This window comes from Schistocerca gregaria, chromosome 1 (genome assembly GCF_023897955.1).
Source record: "Schistocerca gregaria isolate iqSchGreg1 chromosome 1, iqSchGreg1.2, whole genome shotgun sequence".
NCBI classification, from domain to species: Eukaryota; Metazoa; Arthropoda; class Insecta; order Orthoptera; family Acrididae; genus Schistocerca; species Schistocerca gregaria.
This window is the reverse complement of record NC_064920.1, coordinates 763,777,569-763,805,416: the sequence shown is the minus strand read 5'-3', so window position 1 is coordinate 763,805,416 and position 27,848 is coordinate 763,777,569. Positions and strand designations below refer to the sequence as shown.

Here is a 27,848-nt window from a genome sequence, read left to right as displayed (position 1 = left end):
AAAATCTGTTCTGCGCATGTGAATGCTCACTCCAGAGATATTTACTCTATGATGCTAGCCCATCGCCTAGCGTTTGTCTTTTCCGACGAGCGATTTTTTCGCACCGAGTAAGCCTGTTGATCTTGTCTGATCTGAGCATCCACAGGAGCAGAACGGACATTTCCACTGCTCCCATAATACCACGTACAAACGAACCTAAAGATAAAAAGGATGCTATGAACTGACTGGGAGGCGACTCATTCCTGTAATTCTGATGTTCCTTCAAGAAGATAATCAAATAAGGTAAACTGTCGGCTACTTATTTGTAGTTAACTTTCGTTCATGCAATTATTAGTATATACCACATGTTTGAGATGATGCTTAGCAAAGGGAAAAAAAGTTTAAGGTAGCGGTCCCGTTACATTTTCTTAACGAGTAACAAGCGAGGGCGTAGTTAGGCAATGTGCATGAAATTTTGAATCTACTGAAGCACGGGATACAATCCATCGGCTTTGACTAATGACGTCATAGGTTGCTGATAGATATGAATGTCTTTACTTTCCAGCAATAGATAATAAATCGGTTTTCTGCTGCCGATAAGCGCCATCATTGTACATTAAAAAATTTAATGTGGTTTTAAAAGAGCTCTAGATACGGAGTAAAAATTTTTTGTGTGCATTGATTTAAATAACTGGTTGTTTGCAATTCATTCGGCACTTAATTTCATTCTTAGTGAGTTTGAGATAATTTGGACTTATAGTTTATTTTAGGAGAATTTTTAGTTTTTCATTTTCGATTGTAGGTATGGATTTATCTATTCCAATGAATCTGGATGATTTAAAGGAGGCTATGGGCGTAGACATGTTGGCCACGATTCGATTTTTACAAATGTGTGGTCCTGTTGCCGATTATGTTAAATGTCGTGAGTGCGTCGAACATATGCGCCTGACAAGTGTGTCTGCTCGCCGTACTCACGATTTATCCGTAAGGCGCTGCAGCAAAGATCGTTTGTGGCGGTCCGTTAGATCTTTCCGCCGTTGGTTCGAGAAATCTAAGCTCGCCTTGAGGAATATCATAAAAATTACATACCGTTGGTGTTTGAGGTATCCGGCGTGGCTGTGTGTGCATGAATGTCCTGTGAGTAAGCGTACAGTTGTAGATTGGTAGTCTTTTTTAGGGAAGTTTGTGGAGAATCCATAAAGTATAGGGGGCCATTGGGGGGGGGGGGGGGGGTGATGTTATAGTCGGATTCGACGAGTCGCGTTTTGGCAGAAGGAAGTACAACGGGGGGGGGGGGGGGGGGGTGGACCTCCGGTAGGATTACGGGTTTGGGGGCTGTAGTTTCAGGTCAAGAATGTGACGATGTAGTTTTTAAAGTAGTTCCCGATTCAACGAAGGAAGTTTTGGTCACATTAATTGAAGATCATGTTACAGAGGGTTCCGTAGTGATTTCAGACTTTTTTTCATATTTGGATTTGGGGAATAGTGGTTATCAGCATCTTGTTGTTAATCACAATATTGAATTCACTGGGGCTTTTTCGTTAGCAGCATATATATATCAACTGAAGTATACAAATATTACGTACGTAGATCTTTCCGCCGTCGGTAGCACTAATATCTACGTAAGAACAGACTATTAGTGGTAGCGGAGGCAAAAGAAAAAAACACGTGTAAAATTTGTATCTTGAACTTCAGTTGACATATATAGTTCAACTGAACACAGCATACTAATGCTATCGAAAACGTAGAAATCGATCTATATTAAATTTGTATCCCGTACTAAAGTTAACCTATGCAGCTCGACCGAGGTTCGAGGTACAACTCATATATATATCTGACGTGACGTATTCTATACTACCGCTACTTCTATCACTTTTTCCCCTTTAATTTCCACAGTATTACTAGGACACAAACAAGCGATATCCTTAACATTAAGATCAAAATACTACTGGCATTGAAATATGTCTACCATTTTTTTTCTCTCCTGTATTCCTTTGTTTCGGAACAATCCTCTAAGCTGTTACGTCTGTGTAATAAATGATCTTTGGCAAATTCTGACGTGATTGATCAAAGCCGACGGGTCGTATTCCGTTCTTCAGCAGGCCCGAAATTTCTCCTCGCAGAATAACTTGCATTGCTGTAATAGATGTGCCTGCAAGAGATACGTGGTTAAAGAGATGCCTACCCATAAATTACACTTATTACCAATAACAAAGTTCTAGGGGACTGATGACACAGCAGTTGAGTCCTATAGTGCTCAGAGCCATTTTTTTGCAAAAGCAGGCGAGTTCTGTCATGTTAGTATGGACCAAAAAAAATGGAAATCTTAATAATTGAATTTCATTTACTGTCCTTTCGTACTGTTTTTACTATGCCAACATACATTTTGAAGTCACAGTTTCATCATCAGGGATTCAGTTCTTAGTAGGAATTTTCACTAAGATGTTAACACGCCAGAAAAGCGTCTCTGTGTAAGTGGGAATTGATTCATTGCGATGTCATATACGAAAGAAATCAACAAAAATTGCATGTTGCCATTGCAATGAATGTCCATACATGAGAATAGAAGGACTTCTAAATGTACGTTGGTGTAGTAAGAAGCTATGAAAAGACAGTAGACTGATTTTACTAGTGACTTTTACACTTATTTCACTGTGTCGGTCTGAATAGCCAGTACGGCTACAGTGAAACAGCTTTCCAAGTCCTGTCCGAATTACTCTCGCATTAACTCATTTTGGTGTTCCATCGCTGCCCGGCGCCAGTTTCTGTATTTTGAACGGGCTAAATGGGGTAACGTCAACAATGCAACAGGATAATCTTGAGAAAACTGGAAGTAGCAATGAGATAAACACTCAGAGGTAAAACATGTTCGTAACGGTACTTAGATGTTGCTCACAAAAAGAAAAAAGAGACACTATGGTTCGACAAGGGCACAGATTTAAATGAACGCAACATTTTAGAACTGTGGCTTGCTATGTACGAGCTTTCAAGAGGAGAGAGATGCAGAAAAAGCAATAAAGGTTTCGTAGTGAAGTCGCAAGAGTTTCGTAGTGTTCATTATAGCACACGCTGCTCCTAAGCCTTGGCAGGTGCGGGTCGGGCAGCTGTTGCCTGGCGCCAGGCTTTGTTTGCAATATGTGGGTCAGCTCAGGCCCAGTTTCCGGTGCTGGCCCTGTTCCCACATAGCCCCTCCACCTTCCCCTCCTCCCCATAACATAGACATATACCTCGTTCAAAAGGCTCTGCCAAACGATCGAAACCCAAAACAGATGTATTTTCACTATCAAAGAAAAAAAGGGAACATAGCTGACAGCGTCCTCCTTCTTGCTTTTATACTCGAAATTTCGACAACGGTTTATCGTACACTGTTTTGCCCGCTCAGCGTCTGCTTTGTTTAAGCGCGGGTTATCGCCAAGAGCACAAAATATATGCTGCGGACGCTTCAGCTGTCGCACCGTTTATAACCGTGACGCAATTCACTTCTCGTTTGTCCCTGCCGGCTGTGTGACTTACGTCAAGCCCTCGCGTGCTGTGTTGATCAGTGAGTTGTAGTAAAATACCTGGTAGGAACTGGAGGCTATTTGATCATCGTGAGCTAATACATCTGCCAAAGTTTCTGCACCAAAGCACATTCACTTTTAGCAGAAGGCCACTCCTGAAGTTTAGGCGCCTACATGCGTTTCCATCAGAAATCATATGTATAGCCCCCACCCCTTACAAAATCATGTTTCCGTTGTAGTGACAGTACAACGTGCATGTAACTTCGTTACAAAAGTAATATTTTTAATGGAAAGAGTAGATTTAGGGCGGAACAGAGATTAACTCTTCTGTCAGTGAGCGATGCGAACAAGAACTGTAAACTACTTGAAAAATCTAAAAATTGAAAATAAGCAATAACGTAAACTACTTACAGAAAATTTTGCCTTATCATTGTATATTAATCAAACATGCCATCCAGTGTAGAAACTTCCACTAAGCCTGCATCGGAAACGCTGTACAGAGTTATTACGTAATTCTCTGCCGCGATTAACAGCAAATAATGCGACCGTAATTCATCATGTTTGGGCGCATAATACAATTACTCTTGCTACTGTCAGGATATCACCAGTAAAATGAAGAGATTCCGCATCCACAGTGGAATAATAAAGAATTTATAGTTTTAGTAGGTTCAGTGGCGAACCGTTGTACGATACAGCAGTAAGCGCAGTTCGTAAGCATATGTTCTGTAAACAACGCACATTATCTGATCTATCTACTTTAGTGTTGTGAAAAATATAAATGCTTAAAATAGGTGGCATGCTGCTCAGGTTCATTCAGTAATGACATAAGGACCCATTTTTAATTAACTCTTCGAGTGAAGCTTAAGTTTTCCTAGTACAATAACATATAATCCGAATTGTTTGTGGCATGAATTCAAGAGCGTCCTACAGGAGCGTCCAACCACCGCAGTGCCTGCCCTGGCTACGGACCTCGTACAGGCCTCTGGCTGTTCCTCTTCCAGAAAGATGTCGTTTCAGGAAGTTCTTCTGTTTGTTCTGTGAGGTTCAAAATGGTTCAAATGGCTCTGAGCACTATTGGACTTAACATCTGAGGTCATCAGTCCACTAGAACTTAGAACTACTTAAACCTAACTAACCTAAGGGCATGACACACATCCATGTCCGAGGCAGGATTCGAACCTGCGACCGTAGCGGTCTCGCGGTTCCAGACTGAAGCGCCTAGAACCGCTCGGCCACACTGGCCGGCTGTTCGGTGAGGATCCTAATGCATACCCATCTCACAAGTGCGCCGAGTTAACTCAAACGAATATTTTACGTTTTTTACAAGTGGCCCCAAGTACAGTGAGATGTATCCTTGCTCAGAGATGTCTGTTGCCTGGAGAGTGATTTCCGTCGGCTGTGCGTCTGGGGCGCCTCAGTATAACTTTGCCGACAATGTGGAAAGGTCCCGATATGGCGACGCGGGTGTCGCCGTTGTGTGCAGCAGCATAATTTTAGGTGCACGACTCTTGGGGGTACAGGGACAGTAGGGTCTATATAGATGTTTGGTGGTGCATATGGGATTTGGATCCATCTGACAATCATCATCTTTGATATCACAGGAAGAGTACCCGAAACACGAAGACATAACGCGTCTAGAGTGGCTAACTAAGTCCCCGATTCAGCATAATACAGTAAGCAGGGTGATTTGGCTGCCTCTACGGATGTCATTTTACGTAATCCGCAATGTGGTGTTTTGCCTTCAAAAACCACGCGCGAGGTTTTCATATTCACTCGCTCGCTATCTGCAAACTATTAATCCTAAAGAAAAATGAACAGTTCCTTTTTGTAGGAACTTTAATGTAGTTAAGTTTTGTACTGGGATACGTTTTCGCTAGAGGCCACGGTTTTCCAATTATTGAAGTGACCTTCAAACGCAGCTCAACCCCCACACTCGTCCCTCACCAATCCGGATTTCTAGTATGTTGTTAGCCACATTCCCTCCTACCACAGTACAAAAATTACCGTCTACATGAAGCATTCCCAATATTCGAGCTCCCTTGGTCTCTATTGATTGGTGTATTCCACGACCAGCATATTCGGCTATTTCGTTCACATTATTAATTTAAAAGTGCCCGTGAGAGTAATAAAAGAGAAACGACTTTTGTAAACCTTACGCTAAAAGTATTTACGATAACACTTCGATCCAAACTGAGCCCCTCCAAGCACAATTTACTATAGCGTCAATTTTACAATTTGTAAGTGCTCGAATAAGCCAGTGGGGTAATAAGGCCAACGAATGAAAACCAAAAATGTCGAATGTGCGAAATAATTCATGCAGTCGCGAATTTTTGCACAGTGGTAGGAGAGAGTGCCATAAACAACGTACTAGAAGTCTTGACCGTTGGGGGCTGAGTGTGGAAATAGGGATGCGATTGAAGACCACTTTTGTACATTTTTCCTGAATAACTCGAGTTTGACAATGCATGAACCTGTTTTCAGTGTATGCCGCCTTTAGAATCTGAAGATGGTCATTTATGGCCGAAGCCGGCTATGAATGTGTCACAAGAATGTGATTGCGTCTATAAATAAACAAAAAAATTTTGCAAAATAATCAATCACTCACTCAATGGACAAAATGGCGTTTTTTTCCAAAATAACTCGAAACCTACAACGTCTAGCGAAAAAGTATTCCAGTGCAAAATTTACCTAAATTAAGTTTCCTACAAAAAAATCCTATTCATTTTTTCCTCGCGTGTAGCGAGGTAGAGAATAAGAAAATCTCACGGGTGGTTTTTGAAGGCGAGATTCACATTGCGGGTTGCATGAAAAGACATCAGCAGGGACAGCCGATTGATTGATAGATTGAGGTGGGTTATGGGACTAAACGGCGAGGTCATAGGCGGGTTATGGGACTAAACGGCGAGGTCATCAGTCCCGCGGAGGTAGCTGACTCAATCTTCATGTAGTGTCCTAGGCAATGCCTAGGCTCTATGTATTGCTGAGGGCGCTTCATGACTTTCAGATAGACAAGCCGTCGCCCGCAAGAGAAGCTAGCTCTGCTCATTACAGTTCACGAGGGAAAAAAGCTAGCATCGGTGCAGAAACACTGCTACTGAATGTTAGAAGCAACGGAGGATGTGTTGCAGAACACATTAGCACATCCACCGGTATTGTGTGACTACTCCAGCAAGTATCTAAGATGATACCTCTGTCTCGTCAATGGTGTGCAGCAAAGGCCGGCGATGGGGGTATCTTAAGGAGACTGCCTGTTCCGGATGAAGTGGCCCCTCCGTATGTCTGCGGCTGACGCTCACGGGCAGGTAGCGCTTCACGTGGACATGCTTGCAATTAACATGTGGCCGCTTACGCATTGGCACCTAGCATAGCGCTGGAAATCAGTACTTCAGCTAGACCAGTGGTTCCCGTCCTGGGAAAACAGCCCCATAGGGGTAAAAAGAAATTTACTAATGGGTGAAAACCAAAGAAAACCAAAGAAACTCGTACTTCTTAATATCGTGCAGGGCCCCCACGAGCACGCAGAACTGCCGCAACAAGATGTGGCACAGACTCGGCTAATGTCTGAAGTAGTGCTCGAGTGAATTGACACCGTGAATCCTGCAGAGCTGTCCATAAATCCGCAAGAGTACGAGGGGATGGAGATCTCTTCTGAACAGCACGTTCAAGGCATCCCAGGTATGCTCAATAGTGTTTCTGTCTGGGGAGTTTGGTGGCCAGCGGAAGTATTTGCATTCAGAAGAGTGTTCCTTGAGCCACTCTGCAGAAATTCTGGAAGTGTGGGGTGTAGTTTTGTCCTGCTGGAACTGCCCAAGTCCGTCGGAATGGACAATGCACACGAATGGATGCAGGTGATCAGACAGGATGCTTACGTACGTGTCACCTGTCAGAGTCGTATCTAGACGTATCAGGGGTCCCATCACTCCAACTGCGCACGCCCACAGAGCCTCCACCAGCTTGAAGTCTCCCGCTGACATGCAGCGTCCATGGATTCATGAGGTTGTTTCCATACACGTACACGTCCATCCGCTCGACGCAATTTGAAACGAGATTCGTCCGACCAGGCAACAAAAAATGTAACATGTTTCCAGTCATCAATAGTCAAATGTTGCTGCTGACGGGCTGAGGTGAGACCTAAAGCTTTATGTCGTGCAGTCATCAAGGGTACACGAGTTGGCCTTCGGCTCCGGAAGCCCACATCGATGATGTTTCGCTGAATGGTTCGCTCGCAGACACTTGTTGATGACCCAGCATTGAAATCTGCAGCAGTTTACGGAAGGGTTGCAGTTCTGCCACGTTGAACGGTTCTCTTCAGTCGTTGTTAGTCCCGTTCTTTTCCGGCCGCAGCTATGTCGGAGATCTGATGTTTTACCCATGCCTGATATTTACGATACAACCGTGAAATAGTAGTACGGAAAAATCTCCTCTTCATCGCTGCTTCGGATGTGCTGTGCCCCATCGCTCGTGCGCCGACTATAACAGCACGTTCAAATTCACTTAAATCTTGAGAACCTGCCATTGTAACAGCAGTAACCTATCTCACAACTGCGCCAGACACTTGTCTTATATAGACGTTGCCGACCGCAGCGTCGTATTCTGCCTGTTTTCGTATCTCTGTTTTTGAATACGCATGCCTATACCAGTTTTTTTGCGGTTCAATGTATTTTTAAAACGTAATTACTGTTATAGCTATTAAGTTGGTACTTAAGTTCGTGGCGTTTTCGTTTTGCATGCTGATATTCCGGATGCTAGGGGTTTACTTACCGACTGTCATTTTTTATTTTTTATTCACTGTTGCTAATTGAGTTTACATATTGTCATTTGGAGACAGTGAGTGGAGCTGTGTCCTTCGAAAATGGAGTGCCAACTGGAGAAATCGGAACATTTTTGACATATTCCTCTGTCTGAATTCATTAGAGGTATGACAGCAGCGGAGGTAGCCAGAAACATTTGCGCTGCTTATGGGGATAATGCCATTGGATATAGCAGGCCAAGAAAATGCTTTTCTCGTTTTAAAGAGGATCGTTTTGACTTTAGTGACTCTCCACGTTCAGGAAGACCCTTCGTGGTTTGATGAAGGTCGTCTAAAAATCCACGCTGATCCATGTCAGTGTACTCGATAATTGGCAAATGTGATGAACTGTGGTCATTTCACCATCGTGCGACATCTGCATGAGTTGGGGAAAGTTCAAAAATCGAGTACCGCATGCGCTAAGGCAAAATTACACAAATCGAAGGGTGACCATATTTGCATCTCTGCTTGCGCGTCATCAATTGTCCAGTGAACACTGCCGACCGTTCCTGTCGTGTATCGTTGCTGGTGACGAGAAATGGTGTTTTTATGCTAACATAAGGAAAAGAAAGGAAGGGTTGAGCCCAAACCAAGCAGCACCTTCCCGTACAAAGAGCTGCGCACATCCCCAAAACATAATGTTATGCATCTGGTGGAACAGAGACAGTGTGGCGCACTACGAACTGCTTTCCCGAGGTGTAACCATCAATGCTGACATTTATTGCCAACAAATGAGACATTTCGCAGACGCAGTCCAAGAACAACAACCAGGAAGACTACGTAAAGTCACGCTACTCCACGATAACGCTGACAAAAACAGGAGTTGGGCTGGGAAGTCATTCCGCTTCACCTGATCTTGCGCCCTCTGATTTTCACCTTTCCCGCTATCTATCGAACAACCTCCAAATAAGTTCCTTTCCGGACGAAAATGCGCTCCGCACGTGGTTCGGCGAGTTCTTTGCCTCAAAACCATATGATTCCCACAGTCGCGGAATCGAAAAGTTACCCCAGCATCGGCAGGCTGTTGCAAATAGTAAACGAGAATAAGTTATTGGTGACTAAAGTCTCTTTAATGCGTATCTGTTGTGTTTATTGTACGTGGAAAAACACTACGGACTTATACACCAAACCAAAATTTCGTAAGACTGTAATATTCATTACATCAGTTACCAATAATTACATATAGTAATTCCATGGAAACGTCTTGATCGCCAAAAACTTTATTTATGACGCGTTTCATCATCATCAGATAATTGTAGCACAAATTTATACAAAAGGCAAATTCGAAAAAAAGAGAACTTGCCATAATAATTACAAGACCAATGTAAGATCAAGAACGGAATTACATATTAGATACAAGTACTTACAATATGCTTAGGAAACCTCATACAAGTGAGCGATACCTACCCTGCCCTTGGTGCCACCCTCCCCCCCCACCCCCCCACCCCCCACCCCAGCCACTCCTCCGTGTTCCTATCCATCCCTAGCCCAGCCTGGCACAATTGAAAAAAATTACTACTTTTTGATAGGTTTTGTTTTTGACGTGGAATATTTGGACATTGTACCTAGATGCCTAATGTGCTGTACGATCTCATGTCCCATGACAGGTTTTGACTCGCATCGTAATGTATTCTATGTTCTATTCGTCCATTGCCGATATCAGGATTAATGGGTAAAAAACCAACGGATGTAATGCGGTCAGAATATTTGCGTTGTTTTATATTAAAAAAGCTATGTCTTGGTGGTCCTCGAGTCTGCTGTCTTCAGTCTGGCATGCGAAGTCTCCAAATAGCATCTTTCGAAAATACGCCCAACGGCAACTGCACATGAGATTGTACGTTTTTCTCGTACTGCTCACTTGTATGATCTTTCCTAAGCATATTGTAAGTACATGCACTTAGTATGTACTTCCGTTCCTGATATCACATGGGTCTTGTAATTATTATTTATTAGCTTTTCTAATTTGTCTGTTGTGTAAATTTCGCCAGTTATCTGATGATGATGACTCGAAACGCGTCACAAATAATTTCCATGGCATTACTACGTGCCATGTTTGGATGGTCAATTGGAAGACTTCATCAGTAAAATGGAACAAATAATTGTTTTTTTCCTCAAATAAGAGTAGCATTAATGTGTGACAAAATATGGTGGTTCCATCTTGTGAAACGGGTTTATGAACATCTTCCTCACATAGTCCACCAACTATACACATACTTTTTACTTCGTATCGTACACCTATAACGGTAAAACTGAGACTTATGCAACACGTAATTATACTTAAATATTCCGTGAAAATGCTTCTGTTAGGTAGTTACCGCAAAGGACCAGAAACTGCTTCATAATTCACTTCGCAGCAAATAAACGAACTAATTGACATCACGATGCAATAGGAACCAAGTAATCGCTAGTGCATTGCTGTAGAGGCTACACAGTATTATTGTTTTAGTAGTATCACTTGTCAGACACAATAGCATTGGCAACCTGAAGTTTGCCTATTCTTGCCAGTTCAGAAGTAAGGAGTCCAGCAAGCGATCTACAAACATTAAGTGTTGTTCATACATGTTAATTTGGTTGATTTTAAACAGAGTATAGGGTTTGGGTGTCGCTAGGGAGAGAAGTGATGCATAGGAAGCATGCTTTATAGCAAAAGTCTACCATCATTATGGATGGTTAGTGTTCTTTTCTGAGGTGTAGTTGTAGGTAGCACTCACAATGCAGTGAAAAATTGCTTCGTCGTTCTAGAAAAAAATTTTGTTGTAAAACGCAGTTCCAATTGTTTCACTGGTTCATTAGTTCATGGTTTAATAAAACACCTACGAAAACTAAACATTTATCTTCTACCGTTCAAAATACGAAAATGGTCTAAGAAAATTCGGTTTCACTCTAATGTTAAGCTAGACTCTAAAGATGATGGTGGAGGCAGGGGCCCATATAGCAGCTAATATCCGATTATATTCAGGGCTAATGGTTTCTGAAAGCGTGGGAACCACTGAGCTACATAGTTCACTACTCCACAGTACATGATCATCGAAAGACTCCCGTTGAGTTTCTGTAGGGCGTTGTGGAGATGTCGGTGCGCACCTTGGACTTTCTTCAACCAGTGTCCGTCAACTAAGTGTAGCTTCTAAATGATGGATCGGGAATGTTCCCCAACACTTCCAGTGTCACACGGAATGCGTGCCACGCAAGGCCTCTGCTTTCAGCAGGGTAACAGAATGATGTTTCACGCCAATTGGTATTGTCGCAGACATTCTCAGTGGACTGTAAAGCCAACGCCCTGACGCCATAGAATCCTTTGCGGCATACCAATCGTTGCTGCCGAACTGCCAGGGCAACGTACCGCTAAAGAACATTCATATTCCGTGACCTTCTCGTAGCTTCCTGGTTACCCGAGGAATTTATAATCGATGACCGGGCTCCTCATCCCTCTTCTTCACCTCTCAACGATGTGAGGCATCGCCAGGTACAATACGTGGTTCGGATTCCACGTTAAACTGTAATTCCTTTTCCCCCGGTAGTATAACTGGGGTAGGGACACGCAAGTCGCCGAAATGGCGTCCAATTGAAAGACTTGCACCAGGCCAGTGAGCCACACGAAATTATTGTTATCTCTCCTCTTTACTTGGGCTTCTATTCCTCTTCCCTTTCTGTCGGTCGTTCTCAGTTCGAAAGTTGCATCATTTGGCGATTGTTCATGAACCGAATTCTAATTCACTTACGACGCGTTTGGCAAATTATTCCCCCTTCGCCCTACTTTGTTGACAGTATTACCACGATGTGTTCCTATGAGCTGCAAAAGAGACTACACTTCCGGAAACGAACTGATACATACCATGTGTATGATGACTGAGTGATAACTGTGAAAACTATCGTTCTTTCTTTTTTCTGATTTGTTTGGTCGTACGCTCATTATTCGAAAAGAAGGGCTATAATACTCTGTATCGAAATTGATTGGTACGGGAAAGTAATAGCAGTGTGATATTTGAAACATAACTAAATAAACACGGTGTGTCAAACATCGGACGAATCTTTCTGAGACATCGTGTATATTCTGTTAGTGAATGTGTCAGCTTTCTGTGATGGGATTTGATTTTGACCTGTATGTATTTCGCGACGAAAGTTGGAATTACTGAGTTCACATTTCGCTCTGAAATGTTTATATCAATAAAATTCATACGTACAACAAGCTGACAGCCCAATTTTAATAATACATTTCCTGCCACTCTTTGCCAAGTGAAGGCAATGCATATTCGTTAAAAAATGTTTAATGAAAGGATAGGGTAATGGAATGTAGAAATATGTAGTAGATATGTAGTAGATTATAAGCCTAAATACACCGAGAAATGTAACTAATGCTCGAAAATGATAACAGTGATATTCATTGGACAAAACTAAATGTTTAACGAAAGGAGAAGAAAATTTAGTAAGAGGAGTTTTTGTTACTATAGACAGAAAGCCGCGCGGGATTAGCCGAGCGGTCTGGGGCGCTGCAGTCAAGGACTGTGTGGCTGGTCCCGGCGGAGGTTCGAGTCCTCCCTCGGGCATGGATGTGTGTGTGCTTGTCCTTATGATAAATGGGTCTGAGCACTATGGGACTCTGTGGTCATCAGTCCCCTAAACGTAGAACTACTTAAACCTAACTAACCTAAGGGCATCACACACATCCATGCCCGAGGCAAGATTCGAACCTGCGACCGTAGAGGGCGCGCGATTCCAGACTGTAGCGCCTAGAACCACTCGGCCACTCCGGCCGGCTGCCTTAGGAGGTTAAGTAGTGTGTAAGCTTAGGGATTGATGATCTTATCAGTTAAATCCCATAAGATTTTACGCACATATGAACATTTGTAGGCAGAAAAAAGACGCATAGGACTGAGTTTGCGTGAGAAATCGTTTGTCCAAGATATACTGTCGGAATAGGCTAAAAGGTGCAGCTGGATGTTTTACCGTTCACTAACTCATTTGCAGACGCACGTAGCTGAATATTTAATCAACAATTTTTTTAAGAAATTCGCCGTGAACTAGCACTTTGTACCTCAGAAGTGTCATTATAATTGAAGTTGATTACAAGCCATGCGTCTTTTCGCGGATGATGCTGTAGTATACAGAGAAGTTGCAGCATTAGAAAATTGTAGCGAAATGCAAGAAGATCTGCAGCGGATAGGCACTTAGTGCAGGGAGTGGCAACTGATCCTTAACATAGACAAATGTAATGTATTGAGAATACATAGAAAGAAGGATCATTTATTGTATGATTACATGATAGCGGAACAAACACTGGTAGCAGTTACTTCTGTAAAATATCTGGGAGTGTGCGTGCGGAACGATTTGAAGTGGAATGATCATATAATATTAATTGTTGGCAAGGTGGGTACGTCTAAGGCGCTGCAGTCATGGACTGTGCGCCTGGTCCCGGCGGAGGTTCGAGTCCTCCCTCGGGCATGGGTGTGTGTGTTTGTCCTTAGGATAATTTAGGTTAAGTAGTGTGTAAGCTCAGGGACTGATGACCTTAACAGTTTAATCCCATAAGATTTCACACTCATTTGAACATTTTTAAGGCGGGTACCAGGTTGAGATTCATTGGGAGAGTCCTTAGAAAATGTAGTCCATGAACAAAGGTGGTGGCTTACAAAACACTCGTTCGACCTATACTTGAGTATTGCTCATCAGTGTGGGATCCGTACCAGATCGGGTTGACGGAGGAGATAGAGAAGATCCAAAGAAGAGCGGCGCGTTTCGTCACAGGGTTATTTGGTAACCGTGATAGCGTTACGGAGATGTTTAGCAAACTCGAGTGGCAGACTCTGCTAGAGAGGCGATCTACATCGTAGTGTAGCTTGCCCGCCAGGTTTCGAGAGGGTGCGTTTCTGGAGGAGGTATCGAATATATTGCTTGCTCCTGCTTATACCTCCCGAGGAGATTACGAATGTAAAATTAGGGAGATTCGAGCGCGCACGGAGGCTTTCAGACAGCCGTTCTACCCGCGAACCATACGCGACTGGAACAGAAAAGGGAGGTAAGGACAGTGGCACGTAAAGTGCCCTCCGCCACACACCGTTGGGTGGCTTGCGGAGTGTAAATGTAGATGTAGATGTATTCATCAACAGATTAGAAAATTTGCAGCTCTTAAGTATCGGACGAAAACCATCTAGAAAATATAATTTTTTTAAAAATCTGATGAGGAAAAATTTATATTTATTCGCGACGAAAAGGTGATCGTATTGAGAATATTCACGTTCAGTCTGGATGACGTAACCATGACAAATTTTCACACGTCAATATACGAGAGGCTACAAAAACATGCAGAAAACGTTGCATATTCAATAAGACACAGACAGGCCATCGTGTCGCGTCTAACACAGAATTCAAGCAGATTCAATTCCGGCAAAACTGAAGTAGAGGAGCTGTAGTTTCAAGTCCACATACAGCTCTACAAACATATATGTACCTAGAGGAATAGTTAAAAGGGAAGTTACCGCGCGGTATACTCGTATAAATAACGAGGATTTCTATGCATGCTGAGCGATACGAGGGGATCTACATTATTATTCTGCTATTCACAGTTAAGCGCCTGGCAGAGGGTTCATCGAACCACCTTGAAGCTACTCCTCTATCGTTTCGCTCTCGAATAGCGCTCTGATTTCTCGTATTTTATTATGATCATTTCTCCCTATGTAGGTGAGCGCCAACAACATACTTTCACAATTATTGTGGTATTAGGTACAAAGCAAAGCATATTATCCCGTAAAGGCCCGCATTAATTGAAACATCCTGGATTGCCACAGGGCAAAACAAAGGGTCTAAACCGACCATAGTGACAATAATCCATTTCAGGATCTCTCCCAAAATCCGAGAAAAGTTTTAATAATTTGTTAATGTCGTTTATAACAATAAAAACTAGTAACTAAGCACTTTCAGCAATCCTAGAGGCAGTTCTAGATTTTTATATTGACAAAGCTAAAGAATACGTGTCAATGGGATATAACCAAGACCGTCAAGAGCCAGAATGGGGCTTGAGAGCAGATCTCGTCTAACACCCTGCAATGTTATTCACGAATGTAACAGAACTACATACATAATAGATCGTTAAGCTCATAAAATAGCTTTCCTCGCTTGTTTGTTAGCAACTGTGTCAGGCAGATCACGTAACTATCTAGCCAGAATGTACTCCTACATCTGATAAATCACACAACGCCCCAGAAAGTGCTACTCTTAGCTGTTGTCGATTACGTAAGAAGATTACGACGACGTTAGCTTGTCAACAGTGTTCGAGAAGTCAATACAGGAAGTCGGTACCGGCCACAAGAACTAATTTTCTTCTGGCTACCTTCGTTCCGCGGTAGAGAAGGGAGTTCAGTTACCTGAAGAGAACCAAGGATACCTGCACTCTACAAATGATGCTCGCTCAGTACTTTCTAACAGAGAAGATAGTATTCTTTTCACTATAAATTCAAACCTCTATGTATTTAAATCTCCTTACTTACATTCACATATTTCACAAAAACCGTTCAATAAACTTGTTGGATAGACCCCTCGGGTGATGTCCGGGCCGTGAAAGATTGAGCCACCGCGGGTAGAAACCTGGTTCTCCGCCACTGTCGCGTTAGGGGCGACGTATCTCAGCCTTCTTCGTTTTGCTGACGTCACTGTACTGTCTGCCTCTAGGGCAAATAATCTTTAAACACGAGTAGAATAATTTGATAGAGTAAGTTTTCCAATAAACCTGAAAATCCGTTATAATAAGACTATGGTCATGGAGAATTATAATAAGACTATGGTCATGGAGAAGAAAGTAGTACAAATTAGCAATGAAGTCACAGAACCAGTTGTATTTAGGGCAGTTGAAAACAACGACTGAAAATATAGGAAGAGAAATAAACAAAAGAGTAAAATATTCTCGAATGTTTTTGGTAAGATAAATAGTTATCCTCAACACGACGCTTTTTGATGTGCCTGAACAACTAGTGTGTATAACGAATTTTAACTTATCGCGGTAAGACATGGACTTAAAATATTAAAACCGTTTGAAAACTCCGCGAGCAATAGAATGTTGTCTGTTGGGAATTACTTGTAGGGAGACAAAAAAAACAACAAATGGATCGGGGAAGCAACTTAACTGGAATGCTTACTTATGATGGCGGTGAAAATTAAAAGGATGAGTAAAACGTAACCAGGGGAAATGTTTGTGGGTAGACCACTGAAGCTCTTTGTTGCATCACAAGAGAGAATAAAGAAGTGAAGCGACAACCTAACGGAAGGTGGGTACAGATCAAGTGGAAAATATACGGTGAGCAGCATCGATTCTATCGGTTATGACCGTAACACATGGAAAAGTGTTGAAGAGGCCTGATTTCGGGAACAGTTATCGAATGACTGATGAGAATTGTAATTATGCCCTTGATACTTACTAATAGCTTATAAATTACGTCTAAAATTTCATACATGTTCACGTTGATGCCAACACTTTTTTGTTTGTTGGCAATAAAACGAGCAGTTCCAGCAACGTTAAAACTGATTTCAAAGGTACGGAGACAGTAGTTGCTATTCTGAAGTCGGTTAAGAACCATTTATATCAATGACAGCATTCAGAGTGACCACGCTAATAGCTGAATCAAGTTACCACAGCACTCCGACTTCTCCCTCTCCATACACACCTACAGTTCCTGCACTACATCATTCAGCGAAAGAAAATGTTGGCTAACATTAGGTGCTCATGCTTTTCTCTCGGTTGCAAAGAGAACAGAGTCAAGTGTTAAAACATAAGTGACAGTTTAATGGAGGAATATTTCTTTGTCATTGGAAACACTATATAACAATAAAAAAGCAGTATTTTAAATTCTGTCATGCCCCGGGAATGACGCGGCTAAGAAGCTCGATGTTGGCAAGACTGCGGCTAGCGCGAAATTCGAACAGAGGGCCAACAAGCGGCTGCGCGCGCCTGTATCCATGACATCAGCAACAGTTGCGTGCCGTGACGCGGAGCGCTTACGTCACCCTCTATTTTGGCGCGCTGACTGCAGCCGGTGCGGTGTTTGTTATTGGCGCCGTCTTGCTCTACCCCACGCGGCTTGCATCGCTCTGTCCCTGTCTACGTCCCCCCCTGAGACCGGACCGGCCTTGGCGCCCCATCCCGCCACCACTGCCGCCGTCCCTAGGCGTGCACTTAACTGCGTGTGCGACGCTTCAGTCGGTCAACCGCAGGCGGACACTTCGGCAAGAAACACTGCGTCTTGTTAGCGTTTTATCCAACCAGGGGACTTTACCAACACAACATCAGGTGAGTCCAGTTGTTAGACACAACGAAGTGCCCCGAGTGTGTAACAATACGTATTGTTTACTTCCTTAACGTTGACATGTGAGCACTGTGTATACGCTGATACTTCGTAGTGCAGGCACTTAACGCCATAGTTAGGGACCAATGAAGAAACTGCTATAAGAAACTTCGCGTAAATTTTGTAAATTATCTCGCATAAGGTGTGCATCATCTTGCAATAACTTAACTGAGGGCATAAATGTACAAAACATTTATTTTGTCTATCGACATGTATTACTTAGTCACACGGACAACTGTTTCGACTGCGCCAAACAACAGCACTTTCCTGTCTTTTGAGTTAGAATGTGAGTACGCTCATTGTTGTATAAAAATTTAAACGCGAAAGGTGTAGGTGGCAATACATTGAACTTAAACCCGCGGTGTAGCAAACAGAACTTATGACTGGATGCGATAGCACACTTGTTTCTGAAGCGTGTTTTTTAAATATTTTGGGAGGGTGGATTTTACGTATTTGTGAGGATGTTGTTAGTTGCACTCGGTGCTACTGTTAGAGTGATCCAATCGCTTTTCTTGCGTACATTAGTGTGCAAAACAGACCCGTTCTCCAAAGAACAAATTTAGGCTGTTGGCTGGTTGGTTGTTTCCCGTAAGAGGAAAGACTGTTGTGTGATCTACATTGTTGCTTGATCGGTTCCCCGCCAATCGTAACACTTGGGATAAGGCGCAGGACGGCGTAGTCTTCGCGTAGTCCCTGTCTAACAGTATTTCGAATTGTTGGCTAAACCAAGTGAAGTGCACAAAAGTGGGACAGGGTATCCATAGTCGGACTCAAAAGCGTGTAAATCACTTGACCTAAATGTTTGCCGCACTTTCTGGCCTTCACACAAGTAGTAAGGCCCCGTGTCACAAATGACCTCGTCCATCTTCTCAACGTAAACATAAACAGGTTGAAGTGTATGTTTACACCGCATATCGAAAAGCAAAAAAGTTTTACTTCTTGATCTGATCTCCGTAAGCTCACATATAGCTGTGGCGGAGTTTAGCACCCATATTCTATACTCTTCTTTCTGTAATCCGTTCGTGAGCGGCGCGCAGAAAGAACTGTGTGTACACGTTATTATTAGCTACTTTTTCTCCTATTTTATGGACATGGTCATAACGGAAAATACATGTTGGCGGGAGCATTTATTTACTTGCTCTTTTTCGAACGTTCGTTCTTGGAATTTTAAGATTACCTGTATCTTTTCGTGTAGAATCTCGTATTGGGGTTCGTTATACTTAACACCTCGTGCTTATAAACTATGCTGTGACGACTCGCACTTCATTCATTTATCTGCATTCAGTTTTGTATTGAAGTAGCACAGTACTTAACGCAGTGAATTCACATTCATGTAATTTCAAATCTCGAATTGCCCATCCAAATTTAAATTTCGGTGCCTTCCCTAAATTCCTATTTGAATACCGGTACTGATGCTTAAGAGACCATGGCAGATTTTCTTTCCTACTCTTGCCCAGCTCTGTGTAACGTATGGCGTATGTGCATAGTATGTATCGAGAAAGTAGCTGAATATTTGTGATGTACGACGGTGACGGATTGTGAATAAATTCAGCTTGATTAGGTTCCCAGACTAACTAAATTGATGAGTTGCTCGGACGAGATTTTTTTTATGGCACTCTTCTTCCTCGAAACAATATAATCAATTTGGATTCTTCCAAGAAATCTGTATATTTGCCTTCACCACAAATGTATTTGTGGTTGTTGCACCGTAATGCTGATGTACGACCGTGGATATAGAAAAGGTAGGCATATTACAGTTCTCAATAACGAAGATATATAAATGTTTCGATTTAATAATATCGTACCATTTGGCTACCTTCACTTGTGAAACCATCGTTACTTTCAGAAATGAATTACCATATACTACAGCATTAGTTGGCCATCCTGTCTATAAGCTATCATATCAGTCTTCCAACTTTAATATAAACCTGCAAGATGTGTGAATTTATTTATCTATTTACAATGAACTGCCATCCCTGCGGTCTCATTTTGCATCGTAACTTTAATGAAACGCTTGTGGTTGCCCTGTGTTGATATATAAATTGAGGGGCATAGTGTTTCTATTATGCGATTCGTGATGGCAAACCGGTAGCGAGACATTCATGCATCACGTCACGGCCGCTCTGGGTGTGTGTGTCCAGTGAAACAGGAATAGGCCATGGCCAAACACCAAATGACTGTCACGCAAACTAGTACCGTCGGGGCTCCCTCGGGATTCCGCCGCTGAATTGCGTCACTGCCGCATGTCCCTCGACTTTTGGCCGAAAACTGACGCGAAGGCTTTAATTCAGCCTACCCAGGGGCCACTCTGTAAACTACTACTTCACGAACTGAGAGTTCGTAAATTAACCTATTACAGCGTGTCGTGCTATTAACATGTAGTCCATCGAAGATTCTTTGAAAGGCAAAAAGAAATATCACGCTGTAGCCTCCATCCACTGACCTATAGTGGATGCTGCTGTAGCAAATTGTATTCACGGGCGGCCGCCGATATTTAGCCAAGCGGGAGCAAGAGTCCAAAATTGCCATTAATTGATTTAGGAAGATTACCAGTTTGTAATGATCACAAGAGCTACATTTGATAAGGAGTGCGCCAAAATTTATTGCATCTCAAAAGGCTGATATGCATTTGTGATAGGTAAACAATAACAATAAGTACAGTGTGTATTTTTTAATGTTATTAATGAATAGGGATGTTGTCTTTATGATTCATCAATTTGAAATTAAGTACTCATATCCTTTAACCCAGAGAATCCAATCACATACAAAATGAAGCTACAAATGGTTACAAAAATATTTATTCGTACCTCCTTAATCAGACCAACTGCTCAAATTCTTTTGGATATCAACAAAAATAACTAGCAACAGATACACATGGAAGTAGAGAAACAGAGAATAAACTTTAAGCCTTATCCAACTTTAAAGTCCTCTACAGCCCTTTGCTTGCTTACAGAACTTCATATGTGAGCACCTGACTAGGTTTATTGCAATTTCTTCATGTCATATTTTTTTGTTTAAGGATATTGCAGAAGAGTGACAGGCACAAATACTGTTATGTTTAAGTTGTGTCAGGAATCTACATATCAGGGTGTTGTATCAATCCCTTTTTGGAGCTTGATAAGAGTGTTAAAACGAAGTGCCAGAAAAAGTGACTGAGGGCACTATTTTTCTGTAAAGATTCGCATGCATCTTGACTGTGGAACAGTGCCAAAACTACCACACCAAGGAATCAACATGATTTCTCATGAACAGCTTTACACACAAAACAGAAAAAAATGCAAGATTGGCTGCTAATGAAACAGTATTTTACACTGGCCTTGACAGTGTTCAATATACTGTTTATAGAGTCTCACTCAGTCATTGCTAGATATTAGTGAGACTTCTGTAATAAATACAAGTCATGGATAAAGATTTCAGGAGTGGGCAAGGCCTCCTGTTGCCACCCACCCCCTCCACTTATGGAGATATGTGGTTGTATTTTGGGCACTGCTGTGAAATCCAAAATCATCTAGAAAATCAAAGATCGTGACATTCACTAATGGTTATCCCCTAAGCACAAACAAATGTAGTGTAATACATAGGTGTGCAGATGTGAGAAATGCTATCTGCATCCACAAATCTTTGATCCAAATCTGTGGATGTTCTGAGTTGTGGCAATTTGCCATGAAATAATGGCTGTATGTATTTTGGTGCCCAGTCACATCAAATTTTAACAAATTTCTCTCTGCGTCTAAGAATGGCATAAAACATTTGTTTTCCCTATTTATGTTTAAGGCCTTTTTGCTGAGAAGAAATTTCATACCCAGTTTTTAATAAGGGACTAATGGAGCTTGTAATTTACACGCTAGCCACATTTGTAATATAGCCTGCAAGTGATGAGAAATCTTAGCCAATTAAATTATTCAGTGGCAATGACTGAAACAAATTTTGTGAAATTTTCTGCACACCATTTCTTCAACATTTCAAAGTTACATGAAGACATTGTACAAGTTATCACATGTTGAATATTGTTAAATGTTAATTACATAGATCATGATATGTATGTTAATCACAGTGTTAAATCATCTCAATATGCTACACTTCTTATTGTAACAGGCATTGCTTCATTTAATTCCATTCATTGATTTCAGTTAGCACTATTTGACGAAAATATTATAATGTTGACACTATTCTTTAATACTTACCCACAAAGTAATCATTAATGAGGATATCCACAAAGTAGCTAATTGTGGAGAGATCTAGCTAACAAAGTTTATAGTTGCTACAGTCAGAAGTGTTAACATGGTCTACTGAAATGTTTTAAGCCACAGTAGTGCATTGAAAGTCTCATTCTGGAAGCAGATGTCATGTTGGTGTTTCTTGATAGTCTAAGTAGACTCAGTATACCAAGTGAAGAAGTCTTTTACTTTATCATTTTTTTAGATACTGCTTCTCTCTGTAATGTGAGTTGAGTGAAAAAGAGATACATAATAGGTGCAGCTTACTAAGATATGGTCTACATAATAAGGAAGTCAGACAAAACCCAGAGGAAGGCTATGATAGTAAAATCTGAATAATTTTCTGGAACATGTAAGCTTTCAAAACTGTTCATGAACTAAGGAGAAAGCAGGCTGACAGAATTGATAAACACTATTTTTGTGTGTAAATTGTGCTGTAATGTTACTGACTGTAAATGTAGACTTGATTGATGCCCATGTAACAGCTTGACATGCAATGCACTGGTCTGTAATGCAGGAGAAAGAATCCAGGCAAGGATCAGCTGTGCACGATATAGTAATTGCACAAAACATTAATTATCATTGACAAGGTACATTAACTATTTTGAGTGTGTTTTGTACAAGTAAGTTAAGAGTTTATCTCAGACACACAAAACACATAAGCAAACTATAAAAATATGAATAGCCAAAACAGATTATCCAATTCACAATAGCACACATGGCTTCTCTTCTTATATAGGCTCCAAGCCTTAGGGCAACTGATTACAGAATTAGATTAAATAGGGTGGAGAAAAATTGTCACGAAATTTTAACCCTGGATAGCTGATGCCAGTAAGGACCAAAATTACTAATGTTGTGTAGGTTGACAGTGCGCCGTTTTTAAACTATGGGAACTTGGCACCACATGCTCTGCTTAGCCTTGGTATTTATCATTTGAAGAACAAAGACATACGGTTTTTGTGTATGGCGTAGCTGATGGTAATGCGCATGAAGCATGACTGTTGTATGAGGAATGATACCCAGCAAGAATCCACACCCACCCACAATGTTTACAGCAATTCACCAGCGACTTTATTGTTTACATAGTATCAGTCTGTTACATAGCCATACAAAGTCTCATATCATATTGTTGTGTTAGATCAGATATTGAACTGTACTGTCCGCCAAATTTTCAGAGAAGTTTAGTTAATTGTGTGGCCCATTTGGACGTTAGATGTGCACTTGATTTAATGTGCACAAAAGTTGGTTCTGGCATGGACCAGAATAAGATTATCACACAGTTAGACTGTCATGAATACTGATAGATAAATTAAAGAATTTAGGATTTAGCAAACTTTGGTTTTCTTGTATGTGCTATTGCAGTTCCGTGCGACTTTAAATCTTGTCTCCGTATAATAGTTAATAAGTTTCAAATTTTTTTAGTGAGAAAAGAGAAGTGCCTTGCACATGGCTTTTGGACTCATTGATTATCAGTTGTAGTTGCTGTTGTTTCTAGAGGGAAGCTAAATTTCCTCTAACCTATCTACCTCTTATATATCTCTTTCACCCCATTCTATCGTCTTATGTCTCTGCTCGATGAGAATAACTCACAAGCTGCAAGAACATAACGAGAAAATTCCCAACTAACAATGGGACTGACATTCACAAAAGAAAAGTATGTTTACTTTCATATACGTAGTCATTATTATTATTATTATTATTATTATTATTATTATTATTATTATTATCATCATTATTATTATTATTATCATTATTATTATTATCATTATCATTATTATTCTTGATTGTTATAATTATTTTTTATTGTTATAATTTTCTTTGTACTACTGTTATAATCTCTATTTTTTTCTTTAACATCAATACTGCATAATATGTTATATGTCCTTAATGTTCTGTAGAAACTGTAACTCGTTCAATCTGAGTATGCCTGGTTAGGTGTAAGAGAGGGCCTGAAGGCCCTAATCTTGCCAGGTAAAATAAATGCATAAATAAATAAATAAATTTTGTTATTTCTTACAGCTATGCCTAAAGTAAAATCTGAGAAAAGAAACAGCCCCTCAAAGAGCCCACTGGAAGGGGAAAAGAAATCAGGATGGGGCAGTGGTGGTCAGTTATTTGGCTCAGAGACAAATGAAAACACTTTTCAAGGAGCAGGGTTTAAGGACAAAGACAAGGCACTGGAGACATTAAAGCTACTTGATGGTCGTGACATCTCATATCAGTTCCAGATAATAAATTCCATGTATCATCGAGCAAAGGTAAATTAAAAATAGAATATACCAAACTTTCTTAACATTTTATGATCTTTTAGACTTAAAAATTATTGAACTTGTCAAAACAGAAATAGTCAGTGTAATTTGCTGTTTCTATTTGCATTTATATATATATCTCTCTGCTCTTATCAAAATCTGTTTTGCACAATTCTTAATGTCTTACATGTTATTCACCCTCGAAAACGTCTGCCATTCTAGTACATCACTACCTAAAACTATCTTAGTTCTGTTATCCTCTCTTCTCATGCTCGAGTTTGGATGTGTTATCTTGCTGTTAAGTTATTTTACACATTCATTCACTGCTTTAAGCAAAGATACATTTTAAATTTTCATGTCAGTACACTTTAAAGTTATTCTCAAAACCATTATTTTGACCATAACATAACTCAATGTGTAACTTCAGCTTACTGCATATATTTCTTTTTGTACAGGTTATTCTAAAACGTACAAAAGATGAGGAAAAAGTTCACAATCTTACAGAAGCAATTGAAGTTTTTGAGAATTGGATTAATGATTATAAAGCACACAATAGATCAAGAGAGAACTTCAGCTACCTTCCACTGGAAACCGTTGACGCCTATAAACCACTAGCACAACGTTATGGTGTTTTTGTGGAAGGTGAAAAGTCATTCCTTCATGTGTACAAAGAAGCAGAAGGCGATCACAAAAAACTAAGACAACTGAAGGTATTCTGCTTTTCATAACCATTGAAGTCATGTAATACATAACATCACATACTAAAAGCATAAGTAGCTGCTGATAGCTTGACTGCAATGGACTTTAAAAAATATATAATAAATTAAATTAAGAAGAATTAAGACACCTTCCTTTCAAGCCACATAGCTGTTTTAGTTCATTTCTCCACACAGATATTCAGAACTATCTCATTAGTAGTCACTTTCATCATTTTTAGTGCAGTAGACACCATCAATGAAGGCAACTTTAGTGCTAAAGGCTGAAGAGTTTCACAAACAGTTTTGTATTTGTCATCTTGTGGATCACAAAGTAAAATAAAGTTAGAATATTGAGTATTCCGCCAGACATCAGAATACATAAGTCAGACACTTCTCCTTGCTTTGTCTATGTAAGAAAGGTAGAAATCAGCCCAATGAAATGAAATAACTGTTCAAGCTTTAATTTTGTGCATAAGCTGTAATTTTTATGTTGATGATAACATGCAATATATTAATGAATTTTTCTCTGGTAGGTCGACAAAGATGATGAAAATAGCATTACCTGGGACATACACCGCAACAAGAATCTGAAGGAAATTTCAACACGCATAAAGACTGAACATCTTCCTTTATTTGAGACTGATTTAGAGTACAGAGGACTGCCAAGCAAAGAACATGTTGAAATGATTCAATGGGGTTATAGTCCTGAGGTCACCAAAATTAAAAAGCTGATACCACAAATAGCAGAGAAGCTGAATGGAGCAACAAAAGAAAACATGGTTATTGATAGTAATGGTGACAGTAACAGCAACAGCAGCAATGGCAGCAGTGTCAATGAAGACAGTTGTAAAAGTGCTGAGAAACCAAAAGAGGAAATAAGTACAAATGGTGAAGTTGCTGCAGAAGCATAACAACAAAATACAGATTCTGATTCAGTATGGAAGTCAGAGGAAATGTAAAGTCTACTTTTGCCTTATTTCATATCAATATGTTATATGGTATGAATTTAATTTTTGTATATTTTTAAGTTGTTCACTCACCCATCAACTGATATCAAATACCATGAATGTGAACAGTTGAAGAAAAATTTGTGCCAGTGGAAAGAATGTGTGTGTATTAGAATATATTAATATTTATTTAAGTAGCAGTTGTGTGTTTGTATCTTGCACATTTCTTCAAAATTTTGTACATACAACAAATGCAATGGTGTTAGCTATTTTTTGTATATACTGTTAGAAAATAGCATTGCCCATTTAGAATACTGAAGTTAGTGTAATATTTAGAAACATTCTCATGTTATACTAGTTTCTCAATGTATATAACACAGTAATTAAAAATGTATATGAACATAAGTCAACACTGTGGATATTATTTTAAAATTTTGTAGCTTTTCTTTATATATTTTGAAATGTACTTATATGTAGCTCGGTTTTGAGAAAACATTATGGCATTGTTGAACCACATACATAGTCAATAAATAATTTAATAACTATATACAAAATACTGAGTCCTGATCACAAATATATACTTCAAAGTAATTAGTACTTGCTCTTTGTAAGCCTTAATGCTAACTCATTATCCTGCAAAATACAGTCTTTTGAAAATTATTGCCAAACCTTTTAATGTATTCATAAAATTCCAGCTTGTTTTGGCCATGGATAACTTTTTTTTTTTAACTTGCCTTTTGGTACGAGACCTGGAGATGAATGCACAGAACATAGTACAAATATGCCAAACCTGGTGAAAGTGAACTGTGAGCTTTTCATGAGCTTTGTCAACTAGCTGTGTTACATCTTCTGTTAGTCTTTATTCCCCACTTCCTAAAACATATCATTCAAAAACTTAATCTATTTCACTCAGACAAAAATGAATACTAATTGAAAGCATTGAGGTTGCTCTGAGGTACGTACTGAGAGGTTATTTTAATGTGAGGCTTTATTAGTTTAAAGTACCTTATTACAGAGCAAATCATTGTTTGACATATATATTCTCTGGGCTTAGATAGACAACAGAAAAATAACTACTTATAATTTATCACAGTGATCCAGAAAACTACTGGGCCATTAGTCTCATAAATACACAAATATGAAACAAAAAAAGGAAATTTTTTTCACTGTATGTACGCTATTGTTAAATAGATGAAATGTATTTAAAATATTTGTTCATGGTGATACTATCACAGAAGTTGGTGTAGGGGTCTAGTGTATGAGAAGTTAAGAGAAAAAGTAGCTTTTATAAATTTCCTGTATAGAGAAGAGACACTATGTGTTATCAGTCATACTATATAGCTGTTCTTAATTTGCCACTGCTACCTCAAGTAAACAGAAAGACATTTACAAATGGAAAATTTTTATCTACACATTCCAAGAATGACGCCTTCTTTAATATAGTGCTCATATTAATTTTTTGTCCCAGAGTTTATAAATTTTAAAAAAAATGTTTAGGAATAATGGCTACTAAATTTTCTTTAATTCTGCTTTGGAATTCACAAGGTTCTCATATTTGTTTTGATTTTTGTGGGCAGCTTACTAGTTAACATATCTTGGCATCAATATAGGGACTCCTGCTGTACATTTTAGGCAAGGACACACAGCCTATATGAACATTATTTTTGTGTGCTATGTGTATCACAGTTAGTTATAAGCACTATTAAATGTATGATGATGGAAACCAATTACAGAGCTGTCATTGACGCCTCTAAACTTTGGTTAATCATTACAAAATATTCGTACCAGCTGCTTTTGCAGAAACATTATTTTTATCTCTTGCAGTTGTTCTATAAGGGAACAAAATAGCAATATACATAATTCACTCACATTTTTGTCTCCAGGGCACAACAAAGATAAAGATATTCGTTTAGCATTCAAAACTACTTAAAGTAAGTTAGCCTTTACCAATTTTGAAATGATGGGACTTTACAGTTTATTTTAATACATTTGTACAATTAATATACATTTTTAAGAGTTGTCAGACAGTATTACTTATTTTGAATTTCATAGCATTTGTCTTTGGAAAATTTAGAGGGTGTTTTTCATCCTAGCACCTGGTATATTGTATGTTTGATTACACTGGTAATCAGCAAACATT

The 27,848-nt window shown here is 40.0% G+C and overlaps 1 protein-coding gene across 2 annotated transcripts; it reads left to right on the top strand.

Annotated features, from left to right (window-relative positions):
• On the top strand, positions 1-26,368 carry LOC126268052 (uncharacterized). Of its 2 annotated transcripts, none has more exons than XM_049973494.1 (4): positions 1-282; positions 23,834-24,072; positions 24,519-24,773; positions 25,295-26,368. In XM_049973494.1, the coding sequence occupies exons 2-4, from the start codon at positions 23,836-23,838 to the stop codon at positions 25,670-25,672; spliced, it is 870 nt and encodes a 289-aa protein (XP_049829451.1). In that variant the 5' UTR covers positions 1-282; positions 23,834-23,835; the 3' UTR covers positions 25,673-26,368. The 2 variants fall into 2 exon arrangements, with proteins under 2 accessions (XP_049829451.1, XP_049829443.1); XM_049973486.1 differs by lacking the exon at positions 1-282 and adding an exon at positions 17,231-17,542.
• The last annotated feature ends 1,480 nt before the right edge of the window (positions 26,369-27,848 follow it).

Bases quoted from the DNA above. Each gene is read 5' to 3' on its own strand.
- LOC126268052 (XM_049973494.1), top strand. From the start codon at position 23,836: ATGCCTAAAGTAAAATCTGAGAAAAGAAACAGCCCCTCAAAGAGCCCA. The intron at 24,073-24,518 runs GTAAATTAAAAA...CTTTTTGTACAG, and splicing joins CCATGTATCATCGAGCAAAG to GTTATTCTAAAACGTACAAA. The intron at 24,774-25,294 runs GTATTCTGCTTT...TTTCTCTGGTAG, and splicing joins AAAAACTAAGACAACTGAAG to GTCGACAAAGATGATGAAAA.